Source organism: Lichenostomus cassidix, chromosome 10 (assembly GCF_008360975.1).
Source record: "Lichenostomus cassidix isolate B80296 chromosome 10, HeHo_3.0, whole genome shotgun sequence".
In the NCBI taxonomy this organism is placed as follows: domain Eukaryota; kingdom Metazoa; phylum Chordata; class Aves; order Passeriformes; family Meliphagidae; genus Lichenostomus; species Lichenostomus cassidix.
The window spans coordinates 8,501,153-8,520,699 of NC_139491.1; the positions used below are offsets into that span (position 1 = coordinate 8,501,153).

The 19,547-nt window shown below is 39.8% G+C and overlaps 1 protein-coding gene and 1 long non-coding RNA gene across 16 annotated transcripts in view; one reads left to right on the plus strand and one right to left on the minus strand.

Moving 5' to 3' along the window:
• LOC146432669 (uncharacterized) overlaps positions 1 to 19,547 on the minus strand; it is a 36,712-nt gene that overhangs the window by 8,275 nt on the left and 8,890 nt on the right. For 11 of the 14 annotated variants that reach the window (XR_014854282.1, XR_014854278.1, XR_014854280.1 and 8 more), the window contains 3 exons: positions 18,764 to 18,882; positions 13,736 to 13,818; positions 2,849 to 2,980 (listed from right to left, as the gene is read on the minus strand). This is a non-coding gene — a long non-coding RNA (uncharacterized LOC146432669). Of the gene's footprint in view, positions 1 to 1,900; positions 2,981 to 13,735; positions 13,819 to 18,763; positions 18,883 to 19,547 lie in introns of all 14 variants that reach the window. The other 3 variants (XR_014854275.1, XR_014854276.1, XR_014854281.1) reach the window with 3 other exon arrangements.
• Positions 11,745 to 19,547, plus strand: part of IL16 (interleukin 16) — a 29,847-nt gene continuing 22,044 nt past the window's right edge. For both annotated transcript variants that reach the window (XM_085070485.1, XM_085070486.1), the window contains exons 1-2: positions 11,745 to 11,798; positions 15,869 to 16,274. In XM_085070485.1, coding sequence (XP_084926611.1) covers positions 11,749 to 11,798; positions 15,869 to 16,274 — 456 coding nt within the window. In that variant the 5' untranslated portion in view covers positions 11,745 to 11,748. The remainder of the gene's footprint in view (positions 11,799 to 15,868; positions 16,275 to 19,547) is intronic.

A 19,547-nucleotide genomic window follows, 5' to 3' on the forward strand; every position in this document is an offset into this window, starting at 1 on the left:
CAGAACCTCCCTGCTCTCCAAGCCTAGCCTGCAGAGCCCAATCCAGTGCTGGGTCTTACCCAGTTTAGGCTCAGCTGATTCCTCTACCCAGCACCTTGTGTTCAGTCTTTACCCACCTGCTCAAATCCAGCCTAGCACCCTAACCTGAATTCTTTCCCCCTTTAATCCCTTCCTTTCCCTCAATCCCTTCACTTACACCCCCAAACTACCCTCTGGTGCTTCCACAGTTTCACATCAGTTACCTCCCTGCTCCCCACATGGCTTTTTCCCCTCATCTAGGCAGATTCCCCAGCTTAGTTCCCTCAATGTCAGGATTATCAGCACTGTCAGACCCCCAGGAATTCCCTCCCCTGCAGGACTTGCAGGTACTTCTCAGGCTTTGCAGACCCCCAACAGAAGCTCACGATGCTGTTAATGTTATCAGTTACTATTCACAGTAAACACAAAAAACTAAAATCAGAGGTTAATTTACAGCGGATGAACCTCCTCCTCATGCACACCACCCACCTTGGGGCTTTATCATGCCTCAGTGCACAAACATTAATTAAAGCAGGAGGTTTCTCTCCTAATTACTTGATATGCCAGGTTGAAAGCTGGCCTGTGGATTAAGGACAATGATATATGCCAACTTCTGTGGTTCTTAGGGTAGATTGCTTGCTATAAATACATGTTAGAATTGTAAATTTAACATTGTTTAGTCTGAGGACAAGTGAGGAAAATGGGAAACTCATTTGCTCAGCAGTAGCAGGGTGTGGAGTGTTGTTTTTTTGCTGAGGATTATTTTTATTTTTATTACTAAACTCTTGAGAGCCTAGAGATGTCACAAGGTCCTTTTGCTGTTCTGGGCTGTGAAACCAGGAGAGGAAAATATGAACTTATGCAGTTTTATATAACTTACAAATGTGTTTAGCATTTTCTGTGACAGTGAAGGCAGTCAGAAAATTTAACTGTTTCCTTTGTGAACTTTATTTTGTTTGTCTGGAAGTTTGATCTGTTTCAGAGCAGGGGCAGGACATTTTCCCACATGAGCAAAATAATGTCTAATTACAACAAAAAAAAGGGAGAAAGAAAGAAAAACTGAAGTTATGCTGTGAAATGGCATTATTACCTCCCTAACAGGAAGCATATGGAATAGTAGCATGCACGCAGGTCTGAGAGCCAGGAATAAATCAGTGCTAGTCTAGACATGCTGATTCCAGCTGTGGTCCTGAAACAAGCTGTCAGGGCTAGAACCTGATTAAGTCTAATGTCCATCTGGAGAGGACAATGAATGAAGGCAGAGTAACTATCCCATTTGAGCTGCTGGGAGAAGAAGGGTTACCCATTGTAATCCCTTCTCTCTAACAGACCCACAGGCAGTATCAGAAATCAGGGTGGTACATCCTATGGAATAGTGCCTTATCGCATAGCCCCATTCTGTGCATTAGAGAAAAAGAAGCAGAGGAAATGTCTTCATTTAATCCTGTTTTCCACTTCTTTGTATGGCCCTCATTTATTGTTTTGCTTGTGCTTTCCCCATTGTGGTTATAATTAATGTGGTCAACTCGTATTTATAAGCATCCAGAAGATGGAAAGCCTACGTATTATCTATTTAGGGTAATTACCTCACAAAAGGACCTAAATAAATGTTGATATAATTCCAGAGAGCAAGGCACTACCCTCACAAAAATACCTCCTCTCTCCTCCTGCCTCCACTCAAAACAATTACTCCATCTCAATCGATCAAATATGAACAAAAAACATTTGCACCTCCTTCACTATTACCTTATTTTCACACAGCAAAAGGATCCTAGTTTGTCTGCTTGCTGTAGCCTGAATTCTGCCATCCTCAGACAAAACTCTTCCCTCCACTACACAGACTTTATTCACCAAAGAAAAACCTCCCAAAGCCCTTACAGACCTTATGAAAGACGTTTTCACTCACTTGGGTTAAATGAGCACTGTGTGTTTTCTTTCTTCCTTTTTTTTTTCCTGGGGGTGGCGTAAAAAGTAATAAATGAATCATTTCAACTTTGGGCGAGAAGTTTAGGTGTTGTATTTGTACCATGCAACTACATAAACACAGAAGGAGCCAGTTAACCAATGAATTGCAGGAATGAGAAGCAACGAGATGATCTAAAATGTTTTAACACATTTTCCATATATTAGCACTTGGACTAGTTGTGTTTTACTTTCTTACAACAGACACAAGTCAGTAAAAGTCCAAAAGGAAAGTCTGAGGTTTTATATTTCTGTTTGTGGTACAGGAAAAGGGTTACGATCTCAGTGGTTGCTTCAGTGAAATAACATCTCTTTTATACACATCTGCCTAGCAAGTAGGGCGGTAGTTGGAAATACCCAATCTAAAGCATTAAAGATTTGCTGGCAAATAGCAAGGCATTTTCTGCAGAGGAAAAGTTGTTATATTGAGTAGTCACTTTGAATGCTTAGGAGTTACAGTCATATATCCAAACACTGTGGAGTTACACTGCGTTTATTATTTTCTCAAGTGTTTAACACGCTGGGAATGGACTCTGCTGCATATTTCATATCCAAGAAGGCATGATAATAGCAGATTTAAATAAGAAGATACTTGGCAATGGTAAGTGATATTTTTATAACAAATTATTTATGCATCATACAGTCAGCTCTTTTTACATGTGTGTATGTATTATTTTCAACTGTTTTAATTTCAGAATTTGAAAGAGAAGAATAAGCAGGTAAGAGGTATTTCACAAATTACGTTTTTGTCTGTCTATTCACTGTTATCACTGCTTTGTCTTTAAATGGTCTGAGAAATTTGAAGCAAATTATTATTGTTCAGTGATCAGCATTATGAATTACACAGAGATGCTCTACATGCTAGTACCTTATCTAGGACACTTTTAGTTTGCTGTAAAATATTTCTCCTGTTTCTCTTGATGTATATAAAAGCCTGCACAGTGGACCAGAGACTTTTGTGAGTTCACAGCTTTCTTCAGTTTTGAAGGCCTCTGCATACCTGCAAAATTATAAGAGGCAGAAAAGAAAAAAAGACACAGATCAAATGATTCATTACTCAGAAACATTTTAAGACTACAAAAATCTCACTGCAAATTAAAATTCATAAATAAGATTAATTAATTAATTTCAAAATCAGATGAAAATGAGAGGATATGGGATTTTAATTTTGTGGGGTTTTTTTTAGCTTTTGGGAAGTTTGTTTTTTTCCCAGAATATTCTCTAATCTTTCTTCTCATTTCCACTGTGCTGTGTAACTGAAGGCTATATTCTTTGAATATTTTATTTTTCTGTAAAGAAGCAATACAGAAAAATGTAGTCCTCAATGAGAACTGGATAGGGACAGTATCTAGCAATCTGAAAATACATTTTCAAACTATTTTAAAATGAAACATTAATATCTACTACAGTTTCAGAGCATAGATCCAAGCAAGACATTCAAAAGCAGTATTTACTCAAATCTCTGTATGATCTAGCCTATACAGGAAATCAGTAAATTGCTCCTGAGTTTCAGTCTCAAAGGGGATACGTATTTGTTTAGTCATGTATTATAAATAACATCTGTAGACTGGAAACCCTGCCAGCATTATTAATGCCGAGTTAATAGTGTCCTTTATTATGCGCCTCATTAGTAACTGATTCAAACAGCATGAGCCCTCAGAAAAAGGTGCAGGCTGGTACAGCACACAGAGATTGATGACTTGCTGTCCATACTGCCAGTGGAACCTGGGCTGGTGGAGCTGGTGTGCCCTGAATGAGGCACAAAACTCCTGGCCAGCAGTCCCTTGGGGACACAGTCAGTGCAGGGGCTTTGGAGCAGCCCTTGCTGCTCTCTGCAGGGGGATTGCTCCCAGGGTGGAGGTGGGGACAAAACACTCTCTTCTCCCCCCACTGTACCAGCCTGTGCCTGGGGGGATGTCAAATTGCCTCAGTTATGCTGAAGGACTGACCTGACAGACCATGTTACAGCTCCTTGCTGTTAGAGAGCACCAGCGATGTGATCTGCTGCTTTATTTGCCTCCTGCTGCTATAATATTTATGCTCTCTGTATTACAGTGTGGCACACAGTGCACCCTGTGAAGTAGCTTGCATGCCTTATCACAGGGAATAAGCTTTGTATGCAATAGATTCTGCTTAATAGGAGTGGGGCTGTTGTAGGATTGCATTACTTGACACCAGCAAATTCTTACTGTTCTCTAAGAGTAGTTATTAATTATTTTGTTTATTGTACCATTAAAAAAACCAACCCAACAATAAACATCTAATTATCTTCTAGTAGTTTTCATCTAATTATCTTCTAGTAGTTTTCATTAGAGAAATTCTCACCCCACACATCCAAGAAAGAAGATGACCACAAGGCCATAACCCTCTTTCTCTGATGAGGACAAGAATTCAGAAGTGAGGGAAAGCAAACCTTGGGTCAAACCAGCAGGTCTCCATCAGAGCTGGAAGGAGATTTCCAGGCTCAATCAGAGAGTTCAGTCAAAAATGAGCCGGGGCAGATTTTTACTCCTTAATAGTGCATTAGTTGTGGTTGGTAAGGTTCAGTTATAGGTATTTACTTCTTTGCCCAAGATTAATGCTGAGCCTAAATGGATATTTCAAAGTCTTAACATTTTCCTGATACCAATTTTATACATTTTGTGTCCTTTCTTTTAGCCAGAAATGAGAAAAAAAAACCCCTCAACTTACACAAGCCCCAAAGGTCTGGGTATTCTTGAATGTTTAGTTGAGTCGAGTCTTTAAAGATTCACTCCACGAATAAAAAGACAAGATTTATAATCAGTTTAAAAGGTGTTGAAATAAAAAGGAAAGAACCAGAAAAAGAAAATAATGGGTTATATTGGTGGTTATATTTTTGTCTTGGAACATGATTTTGGGCAATGATTTGGGACGTAAATTCAAGAAGAGGCTGTTTCTTTTGGGAAATCCAAACTGAGACAAAGAAAATAGCATTAATTCTTATGGAGACATTTTCAGGTATTCTCTGGATCAAAACTGAGCACACATGAGAAAAGGACACCAGAAAATTTGACTTCCCCCAGCACATCTCTGCTGCAGAGTCAGGGTCATTCAGTGGCCAAGGACACCAACCCTGCTGTGTGGATGGCATTGTGTGAGTCTCAGCACGCTGTTTTACACCAGCTTTTTGTGTGTATCCAGAGAGCCTTTCCAGAGAGTCAGTTCACAAGACAGCCCTGTGTCAGCAGGCAGAAAGTCTGTCCCACAATCCAGTGTATAGCTGCTCTTCCATGACACCTCTCACTCCATGGTCTTCCTGCTGATGTCCATAAAAATGCTGGGGAAATGATCATAGGGCTTTACTGTGCCATAACAGCAATTGTCAAGCTCTTTTGGACCAACACAGGACTGAAGGCAAATGAGGACACTGTGATGTTTAAAAGAAATGGTAACTAAGCAGCCTAACAATCTGTCTGAATGTATAGCAAGTTTTCAAGATTGGTGTAATAATGTCTTTACATTCACATTTAGTGCTCATTTAAAAATGTAAGCTTTAGCTGGAGTAGGAATGATTTTCATCAGTACAGGAATTACAGGTTAGCATTTTCTCTTCAACAGGTTAATTATACTAGCTAATTAGAGCTTCTTCTGGGCTTGAAAACTGATTCTGTAGAAAAATCAAAACCCAAGATCAGGAATCCTCAGCTGAAATCTCTCAGCCACTAGGTCCAAATTACTTAACATTAGATACTGCTCTGGAGTTGCAGGCTGATTCCAAAACATGGAAGAAAAGTAATCTCCCACAGACACTAAATCCTAGACTTTGGGATGCTACAGCTTATCCCAGCACTATTTCTCACACCTATGACCAAGGTATCATAAGATCTCATGAAGCACCAGAAGCATTGTGTTTTGTGCCTTACCAGGGACCTATTTATGTAATGGATTATGCTGTTTCCTTCACAGGAAACCTATAAAATAACCTCATTTTTCTGTCAACAATGCTGCTGGTAAGTAACATATGTGGTGTGCATTGTGACTAAAGTCGGTGTTAAAAGCTACAGTATTGCCAAAAAAACGAGAGCTGCCATTGGAACTTCATACTGTTATCTTCAACACCCCAAACAAAAACTGTCTGCTCAGCTTCATTCTGATTGTCACAGCCTCAGAGATAAGGTGCAGCAGCAGAAATGAGAAGGGTCCTCGAGGCTTTCCTAATGCAGACTTAAGAAGCAGCCTGTGTTAAGTAGCTTTTCCTCTGCCAAGCTCCAGGAATGACAAATACTCAGAAGTAGCTACTGCTTAAACCTTGTGCTTGAAATGACAACTGTACAAATGTGGTAAAGTCATTTTATTCAGACACAGATATCCAAGAGAAGAGGTTGTGTAATTCATCACCGATCCCTGACAATGCTAACTGTAAAAACAAAGGAAAAAAAAAAATCCCAAACCATAACACCTCAAACTTCTGCAATACCTTCTCTCCCTCAAAAAAAACCCCACCAACAACCCAACCCAAACCAACAAACCCAGCAATCCAGACAGGACCATGCATATTTCCTGTGAAATGCCAACAAGCCCCTGACTTTGGTGGGCCGGAGCTAAGGCTGCTGGAGCAAGTGGTGCCTGTACCAGAGTGCAAAATATGGAGCAAATTCTGCCACTTGTTCTCAGGTGGACTAAGTATAATTCACCTTTTCACTGCTTCCATTCATTCATAGCTGACTGTTCAAGGAGTAAAGAAGGCAGTAGCAATAAATATGACAGAATCCAACATGGATTCACAATAAAAGGATAAAAAAAGGCAGGTCTAAACACACTTTTAACTGAACTCATGGAAAATACAGAGCAAATTTTCATACAATTTCTGTAGGTAAATTCATTTTTCTTTGGCCCTTTATGTTTTTTCCCTTAAAAATCATAGTTTGGCTATTGATAATTCTCCTTTCATTCAACCTAAAGGGCTCTTTATGTCTGCCTACAGTTTAGGGAACTATAAATCAAAAGGAATACTAAGTCAGATGAAAAAAGAGCATTATACGACTGGAAATGCAGAAAGATGAGGTAAAATCATAGCTTTTTAAAATATTTGTTTAAATTTGAATGACACCATACAGGAGAGCTCACATAATGCTCTTACTACTCTGGTGATGCATTAAGTTATAAAATGTGTATCAGTCAATGGTTAAAAAAAAACCAAACAAAAATGATGGACCTTTCCTTCAGTACCAGATATTTAGCAACTTCATAGCCGACATAAATATTTAGTGCTTCTCTAAGCCCAACATAATCACATACACATAACTCTATATACTCACTACAAAAATAGTAAAATAACAAGACAGCCCACAACATTTAGTTGAAAGGGTACCATTCTTGTCTTGCCTCATGCACCCCACCATGGCTACAACCAACACACTTTACACTCATAGTGCTGTACTTTTTTCAATTACACACTCTTATCACAATCATTTACGTAAATCACATGGGCTACCTTTTCTATAAACAATGCATTGTAAGCATAAAGCAACATATTCTTCATGGAGTTCCAGGATATGTTCTCAAGATGAGGTAAAAATACTTTTTATGGGTGTACACTTAGTATCAGACCCTCTTGCATGGAACTATATAAGCAGTATTTTACTGCTCATCTCTAGGGCACTGCAACAAGCAAGGTTAGTAATCACAGCGTGGGAGTGCAAGTCATGAAACACAAATGGTTTTGGCAAGACAAGGTCGAGGAACTCTTATGAATTCACAGGAAAGCAATTCACTTGAAAATAGGCTAGGAGGTTGTAGAGCTGGATACAATCATGAAATAGTCAGGTAATAAAGTTCACAAAAGGAAGTGAATTTTTTCAAAAAGGATCTGAAGCAAAAGGAGGAGTTCCAAACAAATGAAAGCAGTGTGAAGCTGGAAGGAGGGGCAGAAGAAAAAAAGATAAAAGTGTGTAGAAGATAGAGGATGACATCAGTACAGAGATCAATGAGAAAATGGTTTCATGAAGATGTGAAGATCAGAATATTTTTCCTAGTACAAGAACCGAACAAATCTTAGAGGCAACAAATTTAAAAGAATTACAAGGAAGTACATTTATATGCAACACATGAAACTCATTGCCTGTGGATACTCTTGAAATCAAAAGCTTAATGGGAGCCAGAAATGGATAAATTACAGTTCTGTTACACAGGATTCATTTCATATGTAGAAGAAAAAAAAGAAACCTTTGTGCTTCCTGGCGAAAGTTAGGTACTAACTAAAGGAAGGAATTAGAAGGAGATTTACCTAATTTGACATAATGCAATACTTATCCATCACAGGGCAGCTGTAACTTCTGCTAAAACAAGACTATCCAATCACAACATGATATGTCCAAGCATTTTGGAATAACATACAAAACCTCAGAGTGCCAGGCTACTCTACCAATAAGGTACTCAGAAACTCCTCCTGAAAGCAAGCTCTCTCTATCTTGATTCTTTTTTTTTTTTGGGGTTTTGTTGTTGTTTTTTTTTGTTTTTGTTTTTGTTTTATACAAGTTAATTGCTTTGACATAATTGCTACCAGCTCTTGCTGGAGAAGCTGGAGAAGGATACTGGAATAGCTGGGCTTTTAGGGTGACTCAACATGCCAAGTTGCTATGTTTTCGTGGCTGGAAGGGCAGTGTGAAAGTCATGAAACCCAAGACAGAGATGACTAATCCAGCCTGGCTTTGCAGCAATGAGGGGATGGATTGTGCTGTGCAACATAACTGTAATCTGGAATATGGCAAATGTGAAAATTGTGGTGGTGGTTAAGGCAAAAGTAATTTATCAGTTTGCTGAATAATGTAAGGACAGAACAGAAGCTTGAACACTCCAAAAGATTTTCTTTCTTTTCTATTAACGTGAGCAGTATTTGGTGTTGGGTGGAGATCAGGACTGAGGCTGTTCCATCATTATTTAGATCTGCTTTGCCCAGTACTAATGTCCTGTTTAAATTTATATGTTCCTTTTTGGAAAAGGTTATCACCAGTAGCAACAGGCAAAATATTTGGTCTTGAATAGTCTGCATATTTGTCCTCTAGAATCCAAACCTGTGTATATGGAAAATAATTTGGAGAAAAGAGGGATCAGCTCCTGTATCTGCTATGGTTCCAGACACATCCTGATTTTAGTCATGCAAAAGAGAAGAATTGCCATAATTATTAAGTTCAGTGGCTCCTCTCTTTCCTTTATCCACAGCCAACACTAACTCCAGACATCAGAAAAGTTACTCCATTTTATGGTAACTATCTCATGGCAGGAATATCACTCTACCTGTGAATTGCACTGTTTGATTTTCATTCTGTAACAGGAGTTGCTGCCCCTTCTGCATGCTATTGCCTTTATCTACAGATAACATATTTTCAGCAACTCACATCTTAGGGTGAAATCTCTGCCCAACTGAAATCAAAGACAAAACAGCTAACTTCAGCATGCTCATGATTTCTGCCTTCTTGCTCCACACATTCATTATGCTTTAGATTTTAAGTATTTCCTTTTATTTGTTTGAACGCTTTTTACTTTACCACATTCTTTTCCTGTCCCTCACATGAGAAGGAAGTAAAGAAACCACACTGATTTGCCTTATATTTCCTATTATCTCATAAACTTCTATCAGTGCAGTTCCTTTCTGCAAAGGAGAGTCCACATAATTTCAATATTTTAATACAAAATTCCAGCCTCTGATCAGTGTTCATTGCCCTTTTCCTGCTACAATACCTTTGAGCTAAGCAATGAAGATTGACCACAGTATCCAATATCAAAGCATACCATTAATGCAACAAGGCAGGCACAGTAGAGGTTCTCTCCCTCTCTCTCTCCTTTTCCTTATGGCTTCTAAAAACCTGCTTTTCTGTTCACCACTGGGCACTGAACAATTACTGTACAGAGAAGACGGAAAAAACTGCAAAAGGTTAGAGTAAAGCAACATAAAAAACCAGCCCCTCCTTGTGATATTTATGTTTCTGCTGCTGGCCCTGGCAGAAGTCCAGACTTGGAATGAACAAAACTCCCAGTGGCTTAGGGACTACATTATTCAGCCCATAGTCAGGAAATGCAAAAGCATGTGACAATGGGAAGAAATAAAGCAAGCTTTCCAATGCTTCTGAGCTTCCAGCTCAGTCAGCTTGGATCAAAACTCAGGGACTGTTGAGATTTTGTGTGAATGAGTTCCCTATTGCTGAACAAAAACATGTGTGTTGTAGTGAAAGACAGTAAAGTGGTAAACAGTATATGGCTTTGCTTCCTTGTTGATAGTTTGTTTTTACAGTGCTAGCAGTACATATAAAACCCCATTTTATGTACAAGGCCACTGTCCTCTCTCTTCAAATACAGTGACAAACTCTTCCCCAGAATACAAAGTCAGCTCCCTATTTCTCACCCTTTCCAGGAAAGCTACCTGATAATTGTTGATCACTACTCAGTGCCAAGTCTTGGTTCTTCTGAAAGAGCTGGGAAATGTTCCATGTCATTTGTTAAACAGTGATTCAGGTAAAAACTGTGTCATTTAGGGAAGATTTCCTTTGGGGAACTAATATCCCAAAAACAGATGTTAGGAAAATAATGACAAATTTGCTTCATAAACATTTAAAATGCAGAATACCCACAACTGTATTATCAAGGATAGAGTTTTCCAGGGCTCCTGTAGACATTGTACAGAGCAGAGAATTCGTCTTTCCTTTTGCTGCCGGTAGAAAGTCTATTACTGTCCATGTTTTACCTAGAAGTCATACGACCACTAAACATGAGACCCTTTCCATTCAACGTTTTAAACCTATTTTATAATTCCTCTCCCTATTTGGCAAGGTTAGTGACAGAGCAATAAAAATAGGACCTTCAAGACACAGAACACAGAGGGCAGCAGTTGTCTAAGCACTCTCATGTTGACCATTTCCATGACCAGACAGGGTCAGGTTTATGCTTAATTTTCCTGAAAAGCATGACATTTATGGTTTGTGAGAACACTTTAAAGAGGACTGACTATTTCAATAAACTAACATTAACAGTTTCAGATACAATTTTTTTCTTTTACGGATTTTTTTTAAAATTTACAAACTCTCTGTGAATCTTATCACACAAATTCATTGAGAGCAAGCAGGTTCCTGCAGCAAGACTGTTATTTGTCTGTCTGAGCACAGCTGAGGATCGACAGGTGGAGATGGACATGATCTGTGTAATAAAAAACAGTTTTCTGAGTCCTTGATCAGGTGGGATGACAAAGTTGCAGTCTAGCCCATAAAGGGGAAAGTATTTAAGAACTGGGAGGTTAAAGAGATTGTGTTCATGGTGAACAATACAAGCATCTGGCATTCAAAAATGGCACTCATTACATTTTGCTCCTGGAGCAGAATTTGTCTGTGAAACACTTACGAGCTTCATGTTAAAATACCTGGTAAAAAAAATACAAGAAACATGCTTGCCAACTTAGCCTCCATCAGAAAACCTTGCATGGGATTAGCACAGACTCTGCTGTTGCCTCAACTCCTTTCAGGTAGGTTTGACATGCCTGAACCCCATCAATCCTAGGTCCAGAGAGCGAGGGGTGAAAACAAATGACACAATCTCCTTAAATGGTCCTGCCATCTCCGGGTAGCTGGGAGCCTGTTGGAAACAGTTTCCCCAATGCTGCATCCCATTGCTTTTGTTTATCTAGCCTTGCTGACATTTTCTTCAATTAGGAAACAATAGCTCTGTTCCAATGTACTGAGCAGAATTACTGAAACTGAGTCACGTGGCACCAGGAGAGTGTGTTTTCAGTTATTCACTCTGTCTTTTTTTGCCAGGCCTATGAAGAGGAACAGCCTTCTGCAGGAGTCAGGTTTGTCTGCCTCGCTGTTGTAAGTTCCTCCTTTTGAACTTTTATTTTACAATTAGGGTTTTTTTTTAAAAAAAATTAATTCAACTCAACTCTCTGAGTTTCTTACTCTTTATTAGAAAACTTCCAAATTTTTAGCTCTTCCTACTGTGTGGAAATCCTAGACATCTGCAATAGTTCAGTGCTAATAGTACTGCTCAGTAATGAATCTGAGTAAGATCACAAGATCTAGATTAAAATAGAATGCAAGATCTAGATTAAAAGAGGATGCTGCTAGGACTTGGTAATGTAAAGCTTATCTTGTTCTTGCTAGTAAAGTTCTGTCTTTCCTACTTTCTGGTTAACAGCAGAGCATTCGCATTTAATCTGGGAGCTACACCAAATTATTTGTATCTTGTAAATGCTCAGTTTAATATCCAACCAAAAATTTGAACCAAATGGGCACGGCTCAGATCATGTATTTTGTTTGCAGAAGACAGACTGAGTTTGGGCTCTTTAGACTTAAAGCTGGAAAAATAAAGCTTGGGGGAAAAAAAATGAAACAGAGAAGGAACATTTGGTTTGCATTACAAACCACAGACAGCTTCCATCAGGCAAGCTGGAGGTATAAGAATGGCAAAAGAAAATGACAAGCAGCGAGTGCACTGGAGAAAAAGATGAATGGTTTGGAGAATTGACTTTGAAGTAATTGTCCATGCCATCAATATCTCGAATTAAATTTGGTGGAAGATGGCAATGAATCATAAAGCTTCTCTGGCACTTGTGATATTGTATGCTGTGTGAAATAACATTTCTGGATATTTTTATTGGAAAACTTATAGACTATGTTTTTGGTACCTCCTATATTTCTGTCACTCATGCAACTCTGAATCAGCAGCTCTGGAAAGAATGTTGCCTTAGTTAGGATTTGTGATCTAATACTTATAGCAAGTATTTAACTGGAAGTCTGCAGGTCTACTGGGTTTATTTTCACCTCAGCCACTGGCTCACTGTGAGATTAGGTAAGTCATTCAAGGTCAAATTTGGTCTTTGAGTGGATGGAGCTCCTATGGGAGTGGGGGAGGAGGAAACAGCTGATGCAGCAGGGCAAAGAGTTCTCTCTGCATAAGGCAAAATTCCTCAGGAGCATTACGGGGGGATGGGAAAGCAGAATGCACTTTGATGCTTCCTTCACTGTTTCAACAGGTGCTTCTGTGTGTCCCTGCATCCCAGATGTTTAGCAAAGCCAGAGAGGCACCTCTTGGAGATTTAGTACTGATGGCAATTCTCCCTCCTTAAGCTCAACAGCTTCAGGCAGAGCAAGAAAGGGCTTCATTCTAGCATGCCAGTCTCCAGAGAGCTGCATTTTGACCATTAAGCTATCAAGTCCTCTGCTTATCCAAACGGTTAATAGCTCTTGTAAAATTCTTCCTCTTTGGGAAGAGTGTGGTTAATGTTTATACAACATTGAAATCCTTGAATGAAAAGTGCTCTTTCTTTTACTTTCTCCACATAGGCAGGATTGTTTAGATCTGGATGTACAACTCAGGTACATTTGTGACATTGCTGTTACCAGGGTCTGATAGGAATTACCAGAATCACAGAATGAGCACTGATCCCTGTTGCAGATTTTCAAGTGGTGCACATTCCACTCACCTCCAGCTCTGCTGCTTCTTACCCACGTGCAGAGAATAGACTCTTGCAGAAGTTCCACTCACCCCTGCCTCCCTTTCTTTTTCAACCCCACATTCTGGTCTAATGGGCCAGATTGCATTTTTACCTTCATTTAGACATACAGGAAACACAACATCATAGGCTCTAACGAGATTAATTTCCTAATACAGCGGAGATACTAACAGGGATTTCCAAGTTCAAAATTGCAATTTAGTTTGTGCATATTATGGTGGACTAAACCTTTAGGCTTACCAATACTAAAAAGTGCATTTTTAAAAAGATACAAACAAGATCTCCAAACCTTACATTCATGTGCTCCATGTCACAGGAAGGGAGCCTGGCTGGGCAGTTCTCAATCACACCAATCTCCTCATTCATAAGAGAGGCTACTCTGAAAAGCAGAAAAAAGCAGAACCTTCTGTGAATTGAAGGGAATGGAGAATTTGCAAGTTCAGTTTGGCCCTGAAAGCTTCCCTCATGTCAGTGTCAGGGAGGTTGGGAGCCCAGTGACTTCCATTCCACTGTTCCAATCCAGGGGTGTCAGACTCTCCCACAGGAGCAGAGAAGATCCCACAGACACAGAGAGAGGGGCAGAAAGGACACCAGCTTTGGGGAACTTGACATATTCTGGCTACTTTTAAACTTTGCTCTGAAATAATGGATATGCCCTGAATAGATAGGAAAATCCAAGGCATTCCAATAATCAGGCCATGAGTTTCTGAAGCGTTTGGGATTTGTTTTAGAAAAAGAGACATAAGGGAGCAGAGCAATAATAGGACCGGTCTGATAGAAAATAAGTAATGATGGAATGCTGTAGAAGCATTACCCATCAAAAACACCAGAAAGAACTGCACAAATAAACATCCTTCTCCCCAGGACATCCCTGCTGCACCTGGAAATTATTTTATTTTTACAAATTCAAGCAAATTCAGATTCACGCCAAAATGTGGATTTCTCCAGCAACACCATGTTGTTCCTTTAGACAGGTGCTCAGTGGCATAGTATTTATCATCTGCTTTTGTTTTTTCTGTTTATTTGTGTAAGGAAAAAACCCCAAGAAAAATAATCCTGCAGATTACAATGCTTACTTGGATTTCTCATCCGAATCTGGCCTGGTCTGAGTTTGCAGACCTGTGTTTATTGTTGTGGCTGTAAGGAGCCTTTAGAAAATCTGCCTTCTTCCTTTCTGTAGGACCAGTGGAACTTCAGGTACAATGTGCATATGTACCTACCTAATGCTGCATAGAAACAGGGAAACAAACCCAAACCCCAACACAATAACCCAGCTTAGGGCACAATGACAAGTTTCTTCTCTGAATTGTATACCCGAGAAGTGCTTTTCAAATTACATTGATTTTCAGTTTTGTGTCTAACACCTACAGCATCTTTGATTTATGCAAATACTTAAGTTTCAATATGTATTTTCTCTAGAATGGCAACATACAGTATCAGGTTGTGTGAGAAGAATAGAAAAGTTTGAGTAATAAATATGATAAAAAAAGTTAGGTGAGAGAGTCAAAGTGATTAATTTCGACTTCCTTGTTGAATTTTCATCACTGACACATACCTACCAAAGCATTTCTAGAAAGCTTTTTCTGAGAGAGTTTTACAGAGAACCCCTTTGTTATCTTAAAATGCTCATTACATTACTCATTTTATAAAACCTTCAACTTTTGCTACGTTTTGATTGTACATCTTTTTTTCCAATTTATTTTATTTGTATATGCTGAATCATGTGCTGAAACAAACAATTTCTGTAATAGGACACTTTTTGATTGATGTAATGGATCTGTATTCCTTTATAGTGTTCACTGCCTAATCAGATATTCACATCTTAAGTGCTTCACTGGATCTTTCTGTTACTCTTAAATGCACAGTCTTAAGTGAGCTCTGGTTTGCAAAGGTGGAAGTTTTATGGCAGCCTGACATTCCTTACTCTCTCCAGGCTAAGATCTACTTTTGCTAAACCACTTACAACTCAGATGTGCCAGGCAGAGAACTTAGCGTCGACAATTCGATTAATCTACTTTGAATTATAGTGGTTTCATGAATCAAACTTCAGAAGGAGCGTCTTCTTTCCAAATAATATTAGGAGGATAGAATAATGCTTTTAAAGTATCTTCCTTTTCAGTTTGGGATTGCAACATGCAAATTCAGCAGATGCCCAAAGCAAGCAGACAATGGAAGCATCACAAACATTTATTAAAAGCACTCCACTCCGCTTGGGTAACATGGCAGGAGAATGAAAAGGTGAAGGAGAATCTAGTAGAGCTCTGCACAGAAGCAGAATTAGCAAGTCATGAGATATCACGTGGCTGTTCTCAGACTGAAAGGCTCTGTTGATTCGATTTATTCATTAGGGCTTTCCAGTAGCATAGGTTATTAAGTGGGAGAAAGTGGGGTATATTACAACTTACTTTTATATTTCCTTTCCTGGAGGATATTTAGCACCAGAGAAGCGGAGAAAGTTATTGAAAGTATCATGCCACATAAATGGGAGAATGATAGGAAAAAGAGCAGCAGCTCCCTGAAGATGGATCAAAAGAACAATGCTGGGAACAGGAAATCAAGAAAGTTTCGCTCCATTTCAAGATCACTTATCCTCTGCAATGCCAAAAACAGTGATGATGGGTCAAGTCCCGACGAGAAATGCTCAGATCCCTTTGAGATCTCTACCAGCTGGGGTCAAGAGGATTTTGACTGCTGTCCCAGAACACAGCTGCCATGTTCATCAGAGACAGAAGACATCCCACCTGATCCTCCCCGTGTGGTCACCAGTATTCTCCAGTCTAAAGCTGCAGCAAATGAGAACTGCAACAACACGAGAAGAAAGTTCCTCACCAAGGTAGGCAACTCTCGCTGTGTATTGTAATGTTTCCCACTGCAGTAGTTCCTAAATGGATTAATTAATATTTCTCGGGAACCTAGGGTTCTACTTGGCTTTTCCAGAGCCTATGAACCTGCGGTGCTCCTGCTCTGCATAAAAGCATGAAAATATATTGGCTTCCCTGCTGTGCTGTTGCAATCAGCTGATGGACAATCTGCTGAAATCTGTGCCTCTAGGCCACTCTCAGTGTTCAAACAAGCACAGCTGGCATGTTATACCTGCAGTAGAGTATCCAGCTCAAAATATAAGCTTGTCACTGCAGCAAAGTACACTTGTAGTGTGACACCATGATATCTTCTCACAAGCTATGCAAGCATGAATTACATTAATACCGTATAAGATACAGGAAATTCAGTGGGCAGATGCTCTTTCCCTCTGATTCAGGAAGAAGGTAGTGATGGCTCTAAAACCACCAGAGATGACACATTTCCTAGAAATTTAAAAAGACTAAGAGCCTCATGTTACATTGTTATTCTTTAATCTGCTGTGTGAACCCTAACAATCTGAACAATTTTTCAGTCTGAGCAATATATTTTAGATGCCTTTAGAAGGTTCCTTTTCAGCAGCATATCCTAATTTTTCCACTTGCTCTCTACTTCTTGGTGTGATTTGTAAAATGGACCTCACTGCAAGTATCCTCCTGGCATCTCCTTTATTGCATGCCCTTTATCTGTGCAAATAGGCGCTTATGTGAAAGAACTGATGCTTTCACCTAAATTGCTTTTCTTGTATATTTTATTTTATATAACTTCAATATATATTGGCGAAAATTAGATCTCTGTGTCTAAACACAGTGGTACAAGTGCTACTGAAAATGAGAATCTCCCCTTACTCTTGATAAGGACCTCAGCATGCCCAGCATTATTGCAAAGACAGCAGCAGGATGGGTGCAAGGTGGTTCAGCCCTTGGCAAAGTCCCAGCAGGAAGACAAAACCAAACCAACTGGCTATTACATTTTAACAGAAAACAAGACCCTAGTCCCCAAACACACTCAGTCCCCTGCAAAACCAAACCAACTCCTCCTTTTTGCAAACAGTCCACATGCACTCTGCTGGTGTCTCCCTGTGAGTGAAGAAGGAGCTGGCCTCTGTGCACTCCCCCATCTTCTCTTCTTAGAAGTTGAAGCACTTAGGTGTGTGTCAGCTGCCACAGTCTCTTTGCTTGCATACCTCCTAAGTGTTCAGGGCTCCAATAACTGTTGTGATCCATATCCATATGCAACTACTCAGTATCTTATTGCAGACTGCAAGTTTAGATCATTTGCTTTTATAGCTGGCAAGCAGCTAAAATAGGGATCTGGGGAATAGAGTAAGCCCCAAAACTAATGCCTTTGCACATATAAAATAGAATTGCTAAGAGTATAAATCCACTCTAAGGCTGAAGCATCAGTGTCACTGAAAAACGTGTGTCAGATGGATGCTGACATAAATTAGTCAGCAGCTCAGTCCCTCACAGCAGCATTTGGGCTGCTTAGTGCTGCTGTAGACTATGGGTACCATTACATTCCCTCTCCAGAGCTCTCAGAGCAATCTAAACCTCTTCAAATGCTACTTGCTAATCTTCCATACCTTTCAGAGTCATGGATCAATGAGTGAATCTAAACAGTCTTATCTTGGCATGCTAAATGGGATGAACATTGGTAACAGCTGCACTAACCCTGTCCCGTGCTACTGCTGCTGAGGTTTTCCCCCTATAGTGAGAAAGCAGTGATCTCTACCTTCCATATGGCACAAGGCTGTCAGAACAATCTTCCTGTACCACATGTCTTACAAAGCTTAAGCTTAAGACTTCACTCATTAAGAAGTCAAACAAGCATTTTTTCATGTCCCAGTTGTAATTCTCTCTTCCTCTAAATGTGACACTTCAGAAATTCACGATGTGTGACTCAGAGCTGAAGAATCCTTGTCTTTGTTCAAGAAAATCGATTCCATTCCTTCTGTGGTATTCTTGAGGATATTCCACTATTCTTCTGCTTTCCAGCACCTCCAGCCCTAAGTGTGACTCTGGAGGTGTTAATAACTCCCACAGAACCGAACAACTTAGTATTTGCTGTCACAAGACAGGAGAGAAGAATGCTTAAAAGTGCTGCATGATTTAAATGCTCCCTGTGCATTTCTTCTCCAGAGTAAGGGGGAACCTGTAATATCAGTATTCAAAATACAATTTCTTTTTTTCTGTTCAAAACCTTAAGTAACTCCCTGAGCCATACTTTACTGTTTGCATGGGACTCCCCATAAGCAATAAACCATTAACAAATCAAACAGTGTTTCAGGACTAAATAACAGAGAATTTTTTTTCCCCCCTCTCTAATATTCTGTCAGCAGTGAGAGCAGATGAACAGTCTTTCAATTGATTTGGTTTCTGTGTTCCACTATTCACTTATACTGACAATTGTTTGCTGTTTCTAGATACCCAAGGTTACTTTGGTGTCATTTGTTCAGATCACTTACTTTCCAAGATGAGGCATGCTTTGTCTGGTATGGTGGAATGCCAGCTTGTCTAGGTATTAACAAGTAGATCTCCTTTATAGTTTGCTTCTCACAAAATCAGCAATTTTCATGTGGCCTAGGAGGAAAAGAAACCAAAGAAATGTTAAGCAGTATCTGATACCATGAGCACGGATACAGCAAACACTGTGGAAGATGTCTTTGCCTGCTCAGAGACAGAAATCATGCCAGTTGTTGGGAGAACTGGGCAGGAATAAATTATATCAACGCCTATTCTTCAGAGAACAGCAGTCTCTGCTGCATGTGAGAACTGCTTCAAGAACCACTTCTGCTGCTCCAAGAAGCCTTCTGTTACCTCTCCCCTGCACCCCCAATACCCTGGGAAGTGTTGAGAGCTACCAGTGGGGCTGGTAGCAGGGTTGAAATAGCATCTAGAATAAACTAGGATAGAAAAGGACTGACTGTTGATGAAATAAACATGGGATCCGAGCTGACCCAACTGCCTGGCTCTACTTGGTTCTAGAAACTTCTGCACTCCTGCTTCCTTTGGTCCCTGACACCCTGCTTAAAGGAGGGAAAGAGCAAAAGGTAATTTTTCTGCTTTGGTCATCACCAGAATATCATTTTATTAACTTGCCTTTATGCAAACACCCGTTAGCTGGCCCGTTGGTACCAGGACAAGTGCTATGGCAACAGACTGTAATGTCTCAAACACAAGCCCACGGGCAGGATGGAAACACAAAGCCAAGAGAGGAGACTGCATTTATTTAGATATTTATGTGT